The sequence below is a fragment of the Artemia franciscana genome, chromosome 1 (genome assembly GCF_032884065.1).
Source record: "Artemia franciscana chromosome 1, ASM3288406v1, whole genome shotgun sequence".
In the NCBI taxonomy this organism is placed as follows: domain Eukaryota; kingdom Metazoa; phylum Arthropoda; class Branchiopoda; order Anostraca; family Artemiidae; genus Artemia; species Artemia franciscana.
Genome location: NC_088863.1, coordinates 1,492,184 through 1,507,216, shown reverse-complemented (window position 1 = coordinate 1,507,216; position 15,033 = coordinate 1,492,184). Strand labels below are relative to the sequence as shown.

Below are 15,033 nucleotides of genomic sequence, written 5' to 3'. Positions count from 1 at the left end.
AATTTAATGTTAAGAACACTAAGTCACTAAGGCCTGGAATAAGTGAAGATGAACAGGTGACATTAGGTAACGAAAAGATTGATCAGGTTGGGAGCTTCGGTTACCTTGGTAGTATTATTAGTAAAGATTGTAGGAGCAGTGAAGATGTTAAAAGTAGAATAGCTAAGGCTCAGGGTGTTTTTTCACAGTTAAAAAAAGTTTGGAAGAATAGAAAGATAAGTCTACAAACCAAGATTAGAATATTGGAAGCTACAGTGATGACAGTGGTCAAATATGGCTCTGAAGCATGGGCACTCCGAAAAGCAGATGAAAATTTACTAGATGTTTTCCAGAGAAATTGCCTACGAATTGTTCTGGGTACCCAGCTGTTTGCAAAAAAAAAATCAAAATATTTGGCGACAGGAAGGAGAATGTTGAGATGCCTGGGATAACAATAGATAATAAAACAACTCCCTGATCTGTCCTCGCCATGCTTTTAACTCCAGTTGATTAGCATATTTTACTAAACAAAAAGTAAATGAAATCCGCCTTACATTGGTAGGAAACACATCCATCAATTGATACTTATCAGAATCATCGTGTATAACCTGCATAATTGAAAAATTATTCATTACCAAAACTATTTGGTAAATGAGTTTATGATTTCAACTTGGGTAATTGCTCTTCCACTATAAAATCGACTATAATGACTGCCTTTGCTCAAGCATGACAATAATATAATTTTCCTATTGTATAATAATTATATCTAATAATTATTGTGTGAAGTATATTCATATTATAGAAGTATAATATATATTGTTGAGTGGAGAGGGGAGCTGAAGTTCTTGGCAGTTCACAAAACCTTACATTGCCAGCAAGTTATATCATGCCTAAGAAACCCTTATTAATAAGTAATCACCAAAAATCATAAATCATCAATAAGCTTCGGCATTCATCTTCTTGGTTTAGAGCTAAATCTTTCCAAGACATAATGGATAATTGCTTCTTGTTTGAGTTTTTTCTGTCATTCCAGCTTTTTATGGCATTTTGTATTTACCAAGTGACATATAGTGATCGTAATTTCTGTCGGTCTGTCTGTTCCGGTTTTGCTAGTTTGGGCACTTTCAGATAAGGTAGGACGATGAAATTTGGCAGGCGTATCAGGGACCATAACAGATTAAATTAGAAATAGTCGTTTCCCTTATTCAACCACCCGGAGTGGGGGAGTGGGGGACGGTTAATCAGGAACAATTAGAAAAAATAAGGTATTTTTAACTTTCGTACGTGAGATCGGATCTTCATGAAATTTGACCTTTAGAAGAAAATCGTGTCTCAGAGCTCTTGTTTAGAACAGGTGACCGGATCTTAATGAAATTTGATATTTAGAAGGAACCTATGTCTCAGAGCTCTTATTTTAAATTAAATAAAAAAAACTGATTTTTTTAGCTGAAAGTAAGGAGCGACATTAAAACTTAAAACGAACAGAAATTACTCCGTATATGAAATGGGTTGTCCCCTCCGCAATCCCTCGCTCTTTACGCTAAAGCTTTTAATTGTTTTAAAAAATAGAATTGTGGTAAAGAGTCAAACTTTAGCGTAGAGAGCGAGGGATTGCGGAGGGGACAACCCATTTCATATACGGAGTAATTTCTGTTCGTTTTAAGTTTTAATGTCACTCCTTACTTTCAGCTAAAAAAAATTAGTTTTTTTTTTTCATTTATCTGCAAATAAAGAGCAGCCAGTCTCGATAATAACCCAAGTCCAAAAAAAAGTATGGAAATGAAATATACATATAGACAACTTGAAATTTAAACTTAAAATGATATCCAAAATGAACTGAAATTATAATGAACAACCAAGTGAAACTCAAAGCGTAGAGAAATTAACACAAACACCCCCCCCCCCCTAATCTTTCTAAAGGCCAGAGCCTTATTTGCGCTGTACCGAAGACAAAATATATTCTAATCATATTCTCCTTTATAACGTTAATTAATCCAAAATTGCTAATATCTTCAGAAATGAACATATTCATGTATTAGACTGTCTATCGCCTTTCGTTTTTTTTTCACTAATTAACTTAAAAAAAAAGTTTTTCTGAGGAAAGTAGAGAGCGAAGTTGAAAATTAAAAAGCACAAAATTATTACTTAACAGCCTATCTAACATAAATCAACAAAACTGGTACAAACAAATTTACCAATTAAGTCTTATTATGTTTCTAGGATTATAAAAAACTAGCGCTTTACAGAAAACACAAAAGCCAAGTATAAAAAACAGGAATATTGATTTGGGAGTAAAAAGTGTGTATGTAGCCTGACAACAGTAAACTAATCTATAAAGCTTTTCATAGTCTTACACCGGTTGTGACATCAGTAACTTTCAGTATACAATTAAAATTATCTTAAAATAAGCGTAAAATTAAATATTCTTTAATAGCCGTAGAGTCTAGAACAGCATACGGAAATATTGGATTGATTTATCAGCTAGTATTTTGGTCTGGCGTGCTAAAATATCAATAGTGAGTAATATACAATCTTAAATAATAGGAAATATGCTTTAGTATTTACTCGAAATAAAGACAAAATAAGACATAAAATGAACTCTGGAAATCCAGTTATTTCTCTCTATACAACAGCAAGTTTCAAGTTATGATACAACTTGTTTACAAACTCGAACTTGTCTACAAACTAATTATGGCATGTCCTTTTCAGAACCAAAACGAGAGCCAGTCATTGAACTGAGCCATTGTGCAGAAGTGATTTCAAATTAAACGAGAAAAATATGTAAATAAAGCAACAATCCTAGAATGCTTTATTTTTATTCGGTCATAAGCATCCTTAATTCTTTTTCCTTTAATGTACCAAAACTCCTCTATTATTTTGTGTTTTCAGTAGAGAGCTAGTTTTTTTGTAATCCTAGAAACATAGGGAAACTTAATTAGTTGGTTTATTTGTGCTAGTTTTATAGATATGTATTAGATAGGCTGTGAGGTAATAATTTTTGTCTGTTTTAAGTTTAAACTTTGTTCTTTACTTTCCTCAGAAAAACTTTGTTTTTTTCTTAAATTAATCTTTGCTCAAATTTTTCGATTATTATTTTTTGATTAATTAAATTTTTGATTAAAATTTAATGTAGAAACAACGCCGCCATGGTCATTTGTATTTATACCTAATAATTTCTGTTCGTTTTAAGGTTTAATGTCACTCCTTCTAAATGCTAAATTTGAATTTTCTTTTCACAACCTCCCCCCTCTCTCCTATCTTTCTCCAGCTCTGCCTGAAAGTTTTAATTTTATCCCTCAAGCCATTCCAAAAACATTTGGACCTGCTATCTCGAAGATCTGACTGCATATAATGGCTTATTATGTACCTCCACTCCTCCTCTTTGACAATCTTGACGTAGCAATCCGTAGCATCCGTAGCAAATAAGTCCATGACGACTTATTTTGAAAGTAAAACAGTTCAAAATAGGGATGATACCTTTTTATTGACAGTGAAATATAAAATTATTTAACTGGACATTTCGAATTTTTCTTCTTGTTACCCTTAGCCGTTCTTGAGATATTCCAGATTCATGACCTGATGATACCAGGTTCACGACACCAGTTTCACGACCTGAATCTACATATTGTCTTTTGATTCAGTTCCGCATCCGCCTAAATAATCCTTGAAAGTTTCTACTTAATACTCTTCTGAGACTATGCAGATTGTGCTTCTTCTGAGATTATGCTCCTTCTGTGAATACTCTTCTGATATTATGCAGATACGTAAATACGTTCTGAGACCATACTGGCTATGCATGACATATGAGAACAAAGAAAGGGAACAAAAAATGAAAAGAGAAAAAACAAATAGGTGAAAAAACGAGGATTTTATCAGCCAGTAGCTAAATATTGAAAAACAAGCAAATATTTCGACAAGGACCTCCGCCAAGTCGTCCTCAGTGCTCAAAGAAAACAAAGAAAAAAACAAAAAAAAAAAAAACAACAGCAAAATCTAACCTTTATAAGTGACCTGCACGAGAGGAAGACAGATACTGACTCAACCAACAAAAAACCAAGTTTAAATCAATGAAAGAGAAGTTACCAATTAGATTGAATAAGTATCCTTTGCCTTGCAACAGATTTCGCCTGTCTACAATTTCGGTTTTCATTAGATATGCGGACATGTTGTCTTAAATTAGATTGAGCGGAAATATTCATAGATTCTTTTAATATTAAATTATTATAAATTGGGCTTAAGGAAATATCTCCCGTGTCTCTATTTATAGCCAAATTTCTATTTATATGTTTTTTTATCTCAATAGCCTCTTTAAAAGATTGCGGTAGACCATTTACAGTAGATATTAAAGTTGCCTCTTCAAAAAGAACTAAATGGGCAGGATTTTCGTATATATGCTGGGCCAGAGCTGAATCAAAGTTGTCATTTTTATTTTCCAATCTCAGGGACTTGTCTATTGAAATTTTGTGTTCTTGCAATCGTTCCCCTAGTTGTTGATTGGTCCTTCCAATGTAAAATCTTCCACATGAACAAGGGACTCTGTAGACACCACTACCTAGTATAGGGTCCGTTTTATCCTTTCCCGAGTTGAAAAAATGTTCAACTTTTTGTTCAGTTTTAAAAGAAACAGAGAGATTATGTCTTTTTAAAATTTTTCCAAGTTTGTCGCTGAGTTTTGATACGTATGGTAATGTAGTGAAAGTTTTTTTCTCAATTGCCATTGTACCTGAATCAAGGGGGACGGGCTTCCTGTTTTCCTGTTTAATCTTTTTTAATCGTCTATCTATTATATTTTACCCAATCAACCTCATTGAAAATATAATAGATAGACGATTAAAAAAGATTAAACAGGAAAACAGGAAGCCCGTCCCCCTTGATTCAGGTACACTGGCAATTGAGAAAAAAACTTTCACTACATTACCATACGTATCAAAACTCAGCGACAAACTTGGAAAAATTTTAAAAAGACATAATCTCTCTGTTTCTTTTAAAACTGAACAAAAAGTTGAACATTTTTTCAACTCGGGAAAGGATAAAACGGACCCTATACTAGGTAGTGGTGTCTACAGAGTCCCTTGTTCATGTGGAAGATTTTACATTGGAAGGACCAATCAACAACTAGGGGAACGATTGCAAGAACACAAAATTTCAATAGACAAGTCCCTGAGATTGGAAAATAAAAATGACAACTTTGATTCAGCTCTGGCCCAGCATATATACGAAAATCCTGCCCATTTAGTTCTTTTTGAAGAGGCAACTTTAATATCTACTGTAAATGGTCTACCGCAATCTTTTAAAGAGGCTATTGAGATAAAAAAACATATAAATAGAAATTTGGCTATAAATAGAGACACGGGAGATATTTCCTTAAGCCCAATTTATAATAATTTAATATTAAAAGAATCTATGAATATTTCCGCTCAATCTAATTTAAGACAACATGTCCGCATATCTAATGAAAACCGAAATTGTAGACAGGCGAAATCTGTTGCAAGGCAAAGGATACTTATTCAATCTAATTGGTAACTTCTCTTTCATTGATTTAAACTTGGTTTTTTGTTGGTTGAGTCAGTATCTGTCTTCCTCTCGTGCAGGTCACTTATAAAGGTTAGATTTTGCTGTTGTTTTTTTTTTTGTTTTTTTCTTTGTTTTCTTTGAGCACTGAGGACGACTTGGCGGAGGTCCTTGTCGAAATATTTGCTTGTTTTTCAATATTTAGCTACTGGCTGATAAAATCCTCGTTTTTTCACCTATTTGTTTTTTCTCTTTTCATTTTTTGTTCCCTTTCTTTGTTCTCATATGTTATGCAGATACGCTAATTTTAAAACCTGGATGCACATAATATAATTTGATTTTGTTCAACATAGACCTCAGAATTCTCTGGAAAATCAGTTGAATACCTTTAGCATCATAGAGACATAACAGATATTCCATTTTGGCAACCTGTTTACACATAGTGTCCTGTAGTTTAGTCTAATATCCCCATCAGCATTCCCTATAGTTTCAAAATTCTATCCTTGGCTGTTCCTAAGATATTGCAGATACACCATTATGACAACCTTTCACATTGTGTCTACGACTCCTTTCAACCCCCCCCCTAAATGTATCTTGAAAGTTTCAACTTAATGCCCTTAGCTGTACTTGAGTTGTTGCAGATACACCGTTTGACAAGCAATCTGGACCTGGTGTCTTTTGGTTTAGTTAACCAAAGGGTGTTTGTTAAGGGTAACAAAAACCCTTAAGATTCTCTGAAAGTTTCAACTTAGTACCATAAGCGGTTCTTGAGTTATTGCAGAAACGCCATTTTGACAACATTGATGCAAATAATGTCTTTTTGTTTAGTTTAACGCCCTCTCTACGTCCCCTTTAAATTTTAATTTAATACCATTCGTAATTCGCGAGACATTGTAGATACGCCATTTTCATGGTAGCGTCTTTTGAATTTGCTTAAAATCTCAACATTCCCAAAAAGTAACAAATTAATACCCTTAGCCTCTTCGGACCAAACATGACACCAGTTTCTATTTTAAAGTCTCTACGTAAACAATAAGCTCTCTACGTAAACAATGGGCAACATGCATATATTTATGGCCATTGTCCAGGAGCTATTGGGAAATGAATGCTGAAAAAAGTGGTCATCTGTTACTTAGAAAAGGGTTGGGTCACTAACGACCCTGTTTTTCTCGAAAGGGTTTTGTAAAAGTCAGTAAGCCTCCCTTGTAAAATTTTAAATCTTAACCCCCTCTACACCCCTCCTAGACCTGATCCGTGTGTGCATGTATCCGTGCAAGTTTTGTTTAATTGTTCGCAAACACTGTTTAAATTTCTTCATGATAACTTAATTCTAATGTGTTCTCAAGCTCTAAAGGTTTTCGGTGGATCAAAACATCTCCTATCAGTTTCGTCACTTTTTTCGTTATCTTGCACACTATTTGTTTTTGACTATTTTGCTCTATTTTTTTTTAGGTTTATTCTAGTTAGTAAGTGTTGTGAGTGGCAGAAATTTGTTAAATGATCTGTTTAGATGTCACAATAGGAATGTGGTTTGATTTTTCTCTAGCAAGTCAGATCAAATAGTCTTGCTTCTAGAGTCACGGTTGCCAAATTTTGTTTTTCGTATACAAGCCTAAATAGCAAGAAAGGTACTCCTATATTATTTAGAACACACTCGAGAAGTGAAGTTAGGCTAATCTTAATGAAATATACAAAAATATGATAAAAGTGTAATACTTTAGTTCATTTAATGATATAATTTTGGCTACATATTTGCATATGAAGGGAAACGTGGGGGTAAAGTAACCTAATCTTACCCCAACCCCCCTAATGCGCAAATATATAGCCAAAATTATACAAGTTCAGTGCATAGGTATCTAGACAAAATCTCCAACGAAGATCTTCGAAGGCAACTGAAGCGGGAAGCTACATTTCTGTGAAACCGGTTTTCATAGAGTGTACATTCGGCAAACTTCTTGAGTATATTCTGAATAATATAGGAGTACCGCAAGAACTAATATCGTAAATTATAGTATTTGGCCTAATTTTAGGTAACTTCCCTATAGCTGCGGCAGTTTTTTCAAAAAAAAAAATTTAAGCAATGAGACCCATTTAATTGAATTTTATCACACAAATTCCGTTTTACTATCCTAATTGGTGGAAACTGGCCCAACTTCGCAACGCTATATAAAATGCAAATGGAATTCTTTGCCCATGGGACTGACTATTCGTAAAATTTCAAGATCCCTTAAATAAAAAGTGAAACTTAGTCGAAACCAATGCTATCTTTTGTTACGAGTGCCTATTTTTTTCTATTTTTTTTTATTTATTAATATTTTATATTTATATTATTTATTTATTATTTATATATTTATTGTGCTATTAATTTTTCAATTTATTTTTTATAAACTAATATTTTAAACTACTTTATAACCGCAAGGCACTTGCCTACTGTTATAAGTTTATTTGAATAAATAAAATTGACCCAATTTATGATTGTCTTTTGAAAAGTGAACCAATAGTCAATAAGGGAATTAAAATTTTACACAATCACCAGGGGACAAGATTATCTACTAGACCAAAAAGAGTTGCTTCAATATTAGCTAGCAAGAGGATTATTTCGCAACAGAATAGTAAACTTAGTTTCAATTTTCATAATTTTTCCTAAGTTGCTCTGATGTTCTCATTGAAGTAAATCTAATAGCTTCTTTTCCCTACGTGGATCAGTTGCGACAATTGTATTTATTATTATTGGTGGTGGTTTTATTTGTTTTTAGTTTAGTGTTTTTCTTTTTATCGTGTGCTGAGGACGCCTAGTTTAGATACAGGCGAAATATCCGCGTTATTTTAGTCTTTCATCTCTTTTCTCTCTACTGGCCGCAGTCTCGTTTGAAGTTTTTTTTTGTGGAGTTTTATCTCTCTTTGTTGTTTGTTGTCAGGTCTGGCCAGTTTGGCTTAAGAACTTTCATGTATATATAATACTAGCTGTTGGGGTGGCGCTTCGCGCCACCCCAACACCTTGTTGGTGGGGGCGCTTCGCGCCCCCAAGCCCCCCGCGCGCGTAAGTCGTTACGCGCCATGTTAGTTACGCGCCATTGTAGTTGTGTCCCTGTGTACCACCTATGAATATATATAGATTTATATATGTGTTTTGAACTACGTAAAACTTGCGAATATACAACATTCTTGGCTTTCCCATTGTCTGTGCATATACAAAGCCTTATGTACTTATAATGACGTCATATGCAAACGCTTTTTTTAAAAACAAACAAACATGCATACACACAACTCGTTTTTATATAGATAGATAGATAGATAGATACAATACAAATTAATAGCGTAAAACTTGTGAATATACAACATTCTTCGCTGTCCAATTGTCGCTGCATATAAATAGATTGTCAGGTTTACCGACCCTCGAACATGCAACGTGCAATTGTCCATGGGAAAAACAATCAGTATTGAGATCTATACCACATTTTTCTAATGATTGACCTTGAGCTTTGCTGATGGTGATTGCAAATGCTAATCGAATTGGGAAGGCAAACATTCATTTCGTCTGCAGGGGTTGATCTAGGTATTATAGGTAATGTTTGCCTGAAATCTCCCGCAATGCCAGAATCAGTTTTATCACAAACGTTTTACCAGTACCTCCTGGCGCATCCAAAAAGAAAATTTCTCCAACATTGTTATCGACACAATGCATTATCGTATCATAAATGTCTTTTTATTCCGACGTTAACTTGGAAATGCTATTTTGTACATACAACAATAGATCACTCGTACTGTAACTTTGTTCTCGCGCCACCCCAACACCTAGTTGGTGTGGGCACTTCGCGCCCCCTCAAGCCCCCCGCGCGCGTAAGTCGTTACGCGCCATGTTAGTTACGCACCATTGTAGTTGTGTCCCTGTGTACCACCTATGAATATAGATAGATTTATATATGTGTTTTGAACTACATAAAACTTGCGAATATACAACATTCTTGGCTTTCCCATTGTCTGTGCATATACAAAGCCTTATGTACTTATAATGACGTCATATGCAAACGCTTTTTTTTAAAACAAACAAACATGCATACACACAACTCGTTTTTATATAGATAGATAGATAGATAGATACAATACAAATTAACAGCGTAAAACTTGTGAATAAACAACATTCTTCGCTGTCCAATTGTCGCTGCATATAAATAGATTGTCAGGTTTACAGACCCTCGAACATGCAACGTGCAATTGTCCATGGGAAAAACAATCTGTATTAAGATCTATACCACATTTTTCTAATGATTGACCTTGAGCTTTGTTGATGGTGATTGCAAATGCTAATCGAATTGGGAAGGCAAGCATTCATTTCGTCTGCAGGGGTTGATCTAGGTATTATAGGTAATGTTTACCTGAAATCTCCCGCAATGCCAGAATCAGTTTTATCACAAACGGTTTACCAGTACCTCCTGGCGCATCTAAAAAGAAAATTTCTCCAACGTTGTTATCGACACAATGCATTATCATATCGTAAATGTCTTTTTGTTCCGACGTTAACTTGGAAATATTATTTTGTACATACGACAGTAGATCACTCGGACTGTAACTTGGTTCACGATCCAATTCTACACATGTCGAAAAAGCAGCGGTACGATTAGGTAAAGGCATTCCCAAATCCTGAAGAGGTTTGTTTGCCATACATACGCACAAATCTTCTATAATAACTAAATTGTAGTCATAAATTTCTGATGTAAAATCAAAAGTCATATCTGACGTCTCTAACCGTTTTCGATGGAGTATATCTTCGGATATTTTCGATTTATATTTTCCCCATAACTCTGTAGGAGCTGAAGGATAGCAAGTTGTTAGAATGATTCCAAACAATGCACGAATTTGACTTGGAGTTGACATTTCGCACGCGTCATTGATGCAGTTATCCCAGTGTTGGTCATTCTCCAATAAATTCAGAGCTTGGCATGCACTACGGTAAGTGTCATGTATAGTACCGTTTACAGTTCTCAAATACTCAAAGGATGTCGGACCGGGTACATTCACCAAAAGCAGGCGTAGAAAGAAGCATTCATGTTCATTGGGGTGAACGGTGTAAAGTGTTCCTATCGTGGTATCTTTGAAGATGGTAGGTTGGCCGTCGACTAACTTACCCTATTTTCGACGTTCAAATGCTTTATTTTTAGTATTCCACGTGTAATACGAAGGCACTTCAGTATACAGCAGTCTTTTTGCAAAAGAATCATTTTTGCATAGCGAAAAGAAAGCAGTTAACTTTGTATCCGGTGGATTCAGGGCTCTTTGTTGCACGTTGGATTCCGAAAAATAAACACGTTAACCATTCTGTAAATGTACCGCTAAGCGAACAACAGCTGGACTACGTTCATGTATCGGAAATGAAAGAATTCGCCAAACAGCTTCATTACTGCTTATGTATCTTCCAGCCTGATATTGCACGATTTCGTCGATATCTTTGATTTCGGACTGCCAGCCAAAAACTGCCATGTCACTGCCTTTGTTGACGTATTTACATATGTATTTGATTGCCTTTACGAAGTTACAGTATTCAACGTTTATGTGTGCATTAAATGTTTTTGATAATAATGGGGAATATGGAACAACCCACTGGTTATGATTTCTCTTTGAGACGCAAGCCTAATTTCACGCTGTTGTTGTGATTCCTCGACACGCTTTCTTTTTTTACTTTCTCTATCAGCCGCAAGCCTGTTTTCTTGCTGTTCTTGTGATCCCTCGGCAAGCCTTCTTTTTTCACTTTCTCTTTTAGCAGCAAGTCTGGTTTCGCGTTGCTCTGGTAGTTCCTCGGCACGCTTTCTGTTCTTACTTTCTCTATCAGCCGCAAGCCTGTTTTCTTGCTGTTCTTGTGATTCCTCGGCATGCTTTCTTTTCTTACTTTCTCTATCAGCAGCAAGTTTTTTGGCATAGACTCTTTGAGCAGCTTCCTCGGCTGTTGCCATTGTAGGTTCTTCAGTCATTTTACAATTAAACATTTTTCTGTGAACGAATGTCTTAAATACCTTTAATGACGTCATCATCATAACAAACATGACGACAACTAACTTCATGACGACATGACATGATGACATGACATGTCACTCGACAGAAACACAGACAACTTATTTTTATGTATATAGATACGTCAGTTGACAAACATGACGTCAGTCGACACATAAACATGACGTCAGTAGACAGACACACAGACAAACAACTTATTTTTATATATATAGATGTCCCGGTGTCCCGGTCGTCATTTGTGTCCCGATGTCCCGGTCTGTAATTTCGTCAGTCGATAAACATGACGTCACTCGAAAGACACACAGACAACTTATTTTTATATATATAGATATAGAAGATATAATCTGGCGTAACAGACATAGTGTAACAGACATAACACAGAAACAACTTATTTTTATATATATAGGTTTTTTGTCTTTTACATCATAATATATTGCAGCCTAAATAAAATGTCAGATGATACCAGACCTCGTAAGCGACAGGCTCTTAAAAAGGTGATAAACAAAATGAACTCAGATTTAGTTTCTTGAATTGTCATTCAAATAGAACTGAATGATTCAATTCAGTTAATCCTTTCACCGTCATAAAGAAAGGGTCTTATTTCATTTTTGTCGTTGTTTTTAAAGTTTTTTTTATTTATTTATTTTAGGAATTGTGTTTTACGGTCTTTTACTATTTTCTAACCTGCACTGAGGACGGCTGGGCGAAGGCCTCGACCAAAATATTTAAATTGCATTCTCATTTTTACCGGCTGTAGATATGCCCTTTTGTTTTTATGGCCTTTGATATTTACCAATTGACATATAGTAATCGCAGTTTCTGTCCGTCGGCATGTCGGTCTGTCTGTCGGTCCCGGTTTTGCTAGTTCGGGCACTTCCAGATAAGCTAGGACGATGAAAGTTGGCAGGCGTATCCGGGACCAGACCAGATTAAATTAGAAATAGTACCTTCCCAGATTCGACCATCTTGGAGGGGGAGGGTGGAAGAACGGATAATTTAGAAAAATGTGGTATTTTTAACTTACGAATGGCTTATCAGATCTTAATGAAAGTTGGTATTTAGTCGGTCCTCATGTCTCAGAGCTCTTATTTTGAATCTCGAATGGATTCGGTGACATTTGGGCGAGTTGGAGGGGGAAGCTGGAAATCTTGGAAAACGCTTAGGGTGTAGAAATCGTGAAAATTGGGATATGTTTATCTTTTTCGAATGGGTGATCAGAACTTAATCAAACATGATATATAGAAAGATCTTATGTCTCAGATGCTCCATTTTAAATTCGGGTGGGCTCCGGAGACATTTGGGGGTGGAGGGGGAAATGGAAATCTCAGAAACTTAGAAATATTGAGAGCAGGTAATTTACAACTCCTCCATATTTTGGAAAAAACTTTTTCGGCATTTCCATTAAAAAAAGTCCCCACTCTAGGCTTTGGGAAAATATATTTCTTTTTGTGACTTCATTAAAGAATGGATTGAAAAAATGGTTACCCCTCCCTTATTATATATTTTTCTTTTTTTGTGTTTCCATGAATGCTGCCTCTGAATGTTATATACATTTAAGAAATTTATCCCTTGAGTTTACTTTAAAAAATTACAAGTTCATTTATAATTGTACTGTAGATAAGAATTTAATACTAAATATTATATCAGTTCCGAATTTGATAAGTCCTCGGTAGTATAGTGGTCAGTATCCCCGCCTGTCACGCGGGAGACCGGGGTTCGATTCCCCGCCGGGGAGGATTTTTTCGAATTAAAGAATTTTGTATTATGTAATTGGTGTGATTACGTCTTGGAAACGGCAGTGATTAATGCTCTATGGATTTTTAAAATCTAAAATAAAGAAAAAACAAGATTTTTTAACTGAAAGTAAGTACTGACATTAAAACTCAAAACTAACCGAAATGGTTCCGTACATGAAAGGGGCTGTCCCCTCCTCAATGCCTCACTCTTTAATGCTGAAGTTTCATTTTGTCACTACTCTACTTTTTAAAACAACAAAAATCTTAACGTAAAGAGGGAGATGTTGAGGAGTGGAAAGCCCCTTTCATTTGTGGAGTAATTTCTGTTCGTTTTAAGTTTTAATGTCGCTCCATACTTTCAGTTAAAAAAGCCTGTTTTTTAATTATATTTCTGAAAGTTTTTTATCACTTTTCCAAAATGTAATAAAAAAATAAAATATCAAAAAGAAAAATTCGACAAGAATACAACAATGAAACAAGAAAAAAAGAGAATACAATAGAATTCATACAGAATAAAAGAAACACCCTATGTAACTAATTTATCTTCTTTACAGGTAGAATACCGAACAAAAACAGACTACAGGAACACTGTATTTGCAAGTTTATCTTTGTAATAAATGCCAATAAACAAAGAACAGCAAAATTAATAACTCTATTACAGAGCCTAATTTTGGGTTCTGACCTCGTCACAAGTGCCATAAGAGCTCTTACAAGCACACACACGTAACAGCAGTTACAAGCACACAAACTTGGGAGGGGTGAGGAAGGTTTTTAATGAGGTCTGAAATGATCAGAATTTCTTTGCTGAATGGGCCACAAACCTTTCAAAAAAGAGTTGATTCCCTTTTGTATAGATTTATAATTTACAACTGAACAAAGGGGTTGAAAGAAATTATTAAAAAAAAAAAATATTTTTGTCACAATAAATAAAAGGTTTCTTTGCTCTTAATTTGGCGGGAAAAAGGTAAAATGCGCTTTTACTTAAAAAAACAAAAACAAAAAAAAACACAATATTACTAGTTTTTCTAATTTCTTTGAGTGCTTTTCCATGGGATGGAAAAATTGAATTAGCACTGAACTTAAAAAAATAAAAGAGAAATGGGGTGATTCTATATTATATTTTCTTTTTCATGCTCCCACCCTAAGGTTGGCCCTTGCTAAAATTATCCTTTTTCCTGTTTTGATTATTAATAATTTCATATACTAAATTGAACTTGTACGTAACTATTGCTCCTGGCACCATGCCAAATTTGATCTTAATTTGTTGAAAAAAAACAAATAAAAACTTGCTACCATTATGCAGTTAGAATCATTTTTTTATTGTCCCTAATTTTTTTTTTATTGCTTCCTTTTTCAGGTCAACTGAAAGATGCCAGCCCTTCCGTATGTCCGGGCTGTTTCAGGAACTAATGGGCAGATAACTGAGGATACTCCAGCTGATTTTCTAGAAGGGGATATGGAAATACAAGTTGTTTTACCGAATGGCAAAAGTGTTAAGTCCTACTTTAACAGAAGGTAAGAGTTTACAATAATAATGATAATTTGTGATAAACCAAACAAATTTAGACAATACGCCGTTCATAAATACATGCCAGAAAATAAATAACAAAATTAAAAACTAATCTCCCCCCCACACACGACATTTAGACTTTTTATTTCTACTAGGCCTATTCATTATCATACTGACAAACATGAATGATTTCTGTTTTGGGGATTTTCATAAAAAAAAGTGAAAAAAAAAACAGAATTGACCCCAATCCAGGTTTTAGAAACATATTTTATTCGTGAATTGACGCCAGAT

General features: G+C 34.8%; 1 protein-coding gene and 1 non-coding gene across 3 annotated transcripts in view; both read left to right on the top strand.

Annotated features, from left to right (window-relative positions):
* The window catches only part of LOC136043853 (serine-rich adhesin for platelets-like), a 267,313-nt gene that overhangs the window by 36,784 nt on the left and 215,496 nt on the right, over positions 1–15,033 (top strand). For both annotated transcript variants that reach the window (XM_065728839.1, XM_065728804.1), the window contains exon 2: positions 14,590–14,747. In XM_065728839.1, coding sequence (XP_065584911.1) covers positions 14,602–14,747 — 146 coding nt within the window. In that variant the 5' untranslated portion in view covers positions 14,590–14,601. The remainder of the gene's footprint in view (positions 1–14,589; positions 14,748–15,033) is intronic.
* Trnad-guc (transfer RNA aspartic acid (anticodon GUC)) lies at positions 13,160–13,231 on the top strand. The gene has a single exon. It is a non-coding gene; the product is annotated as a tRNA-Asp (tRNA).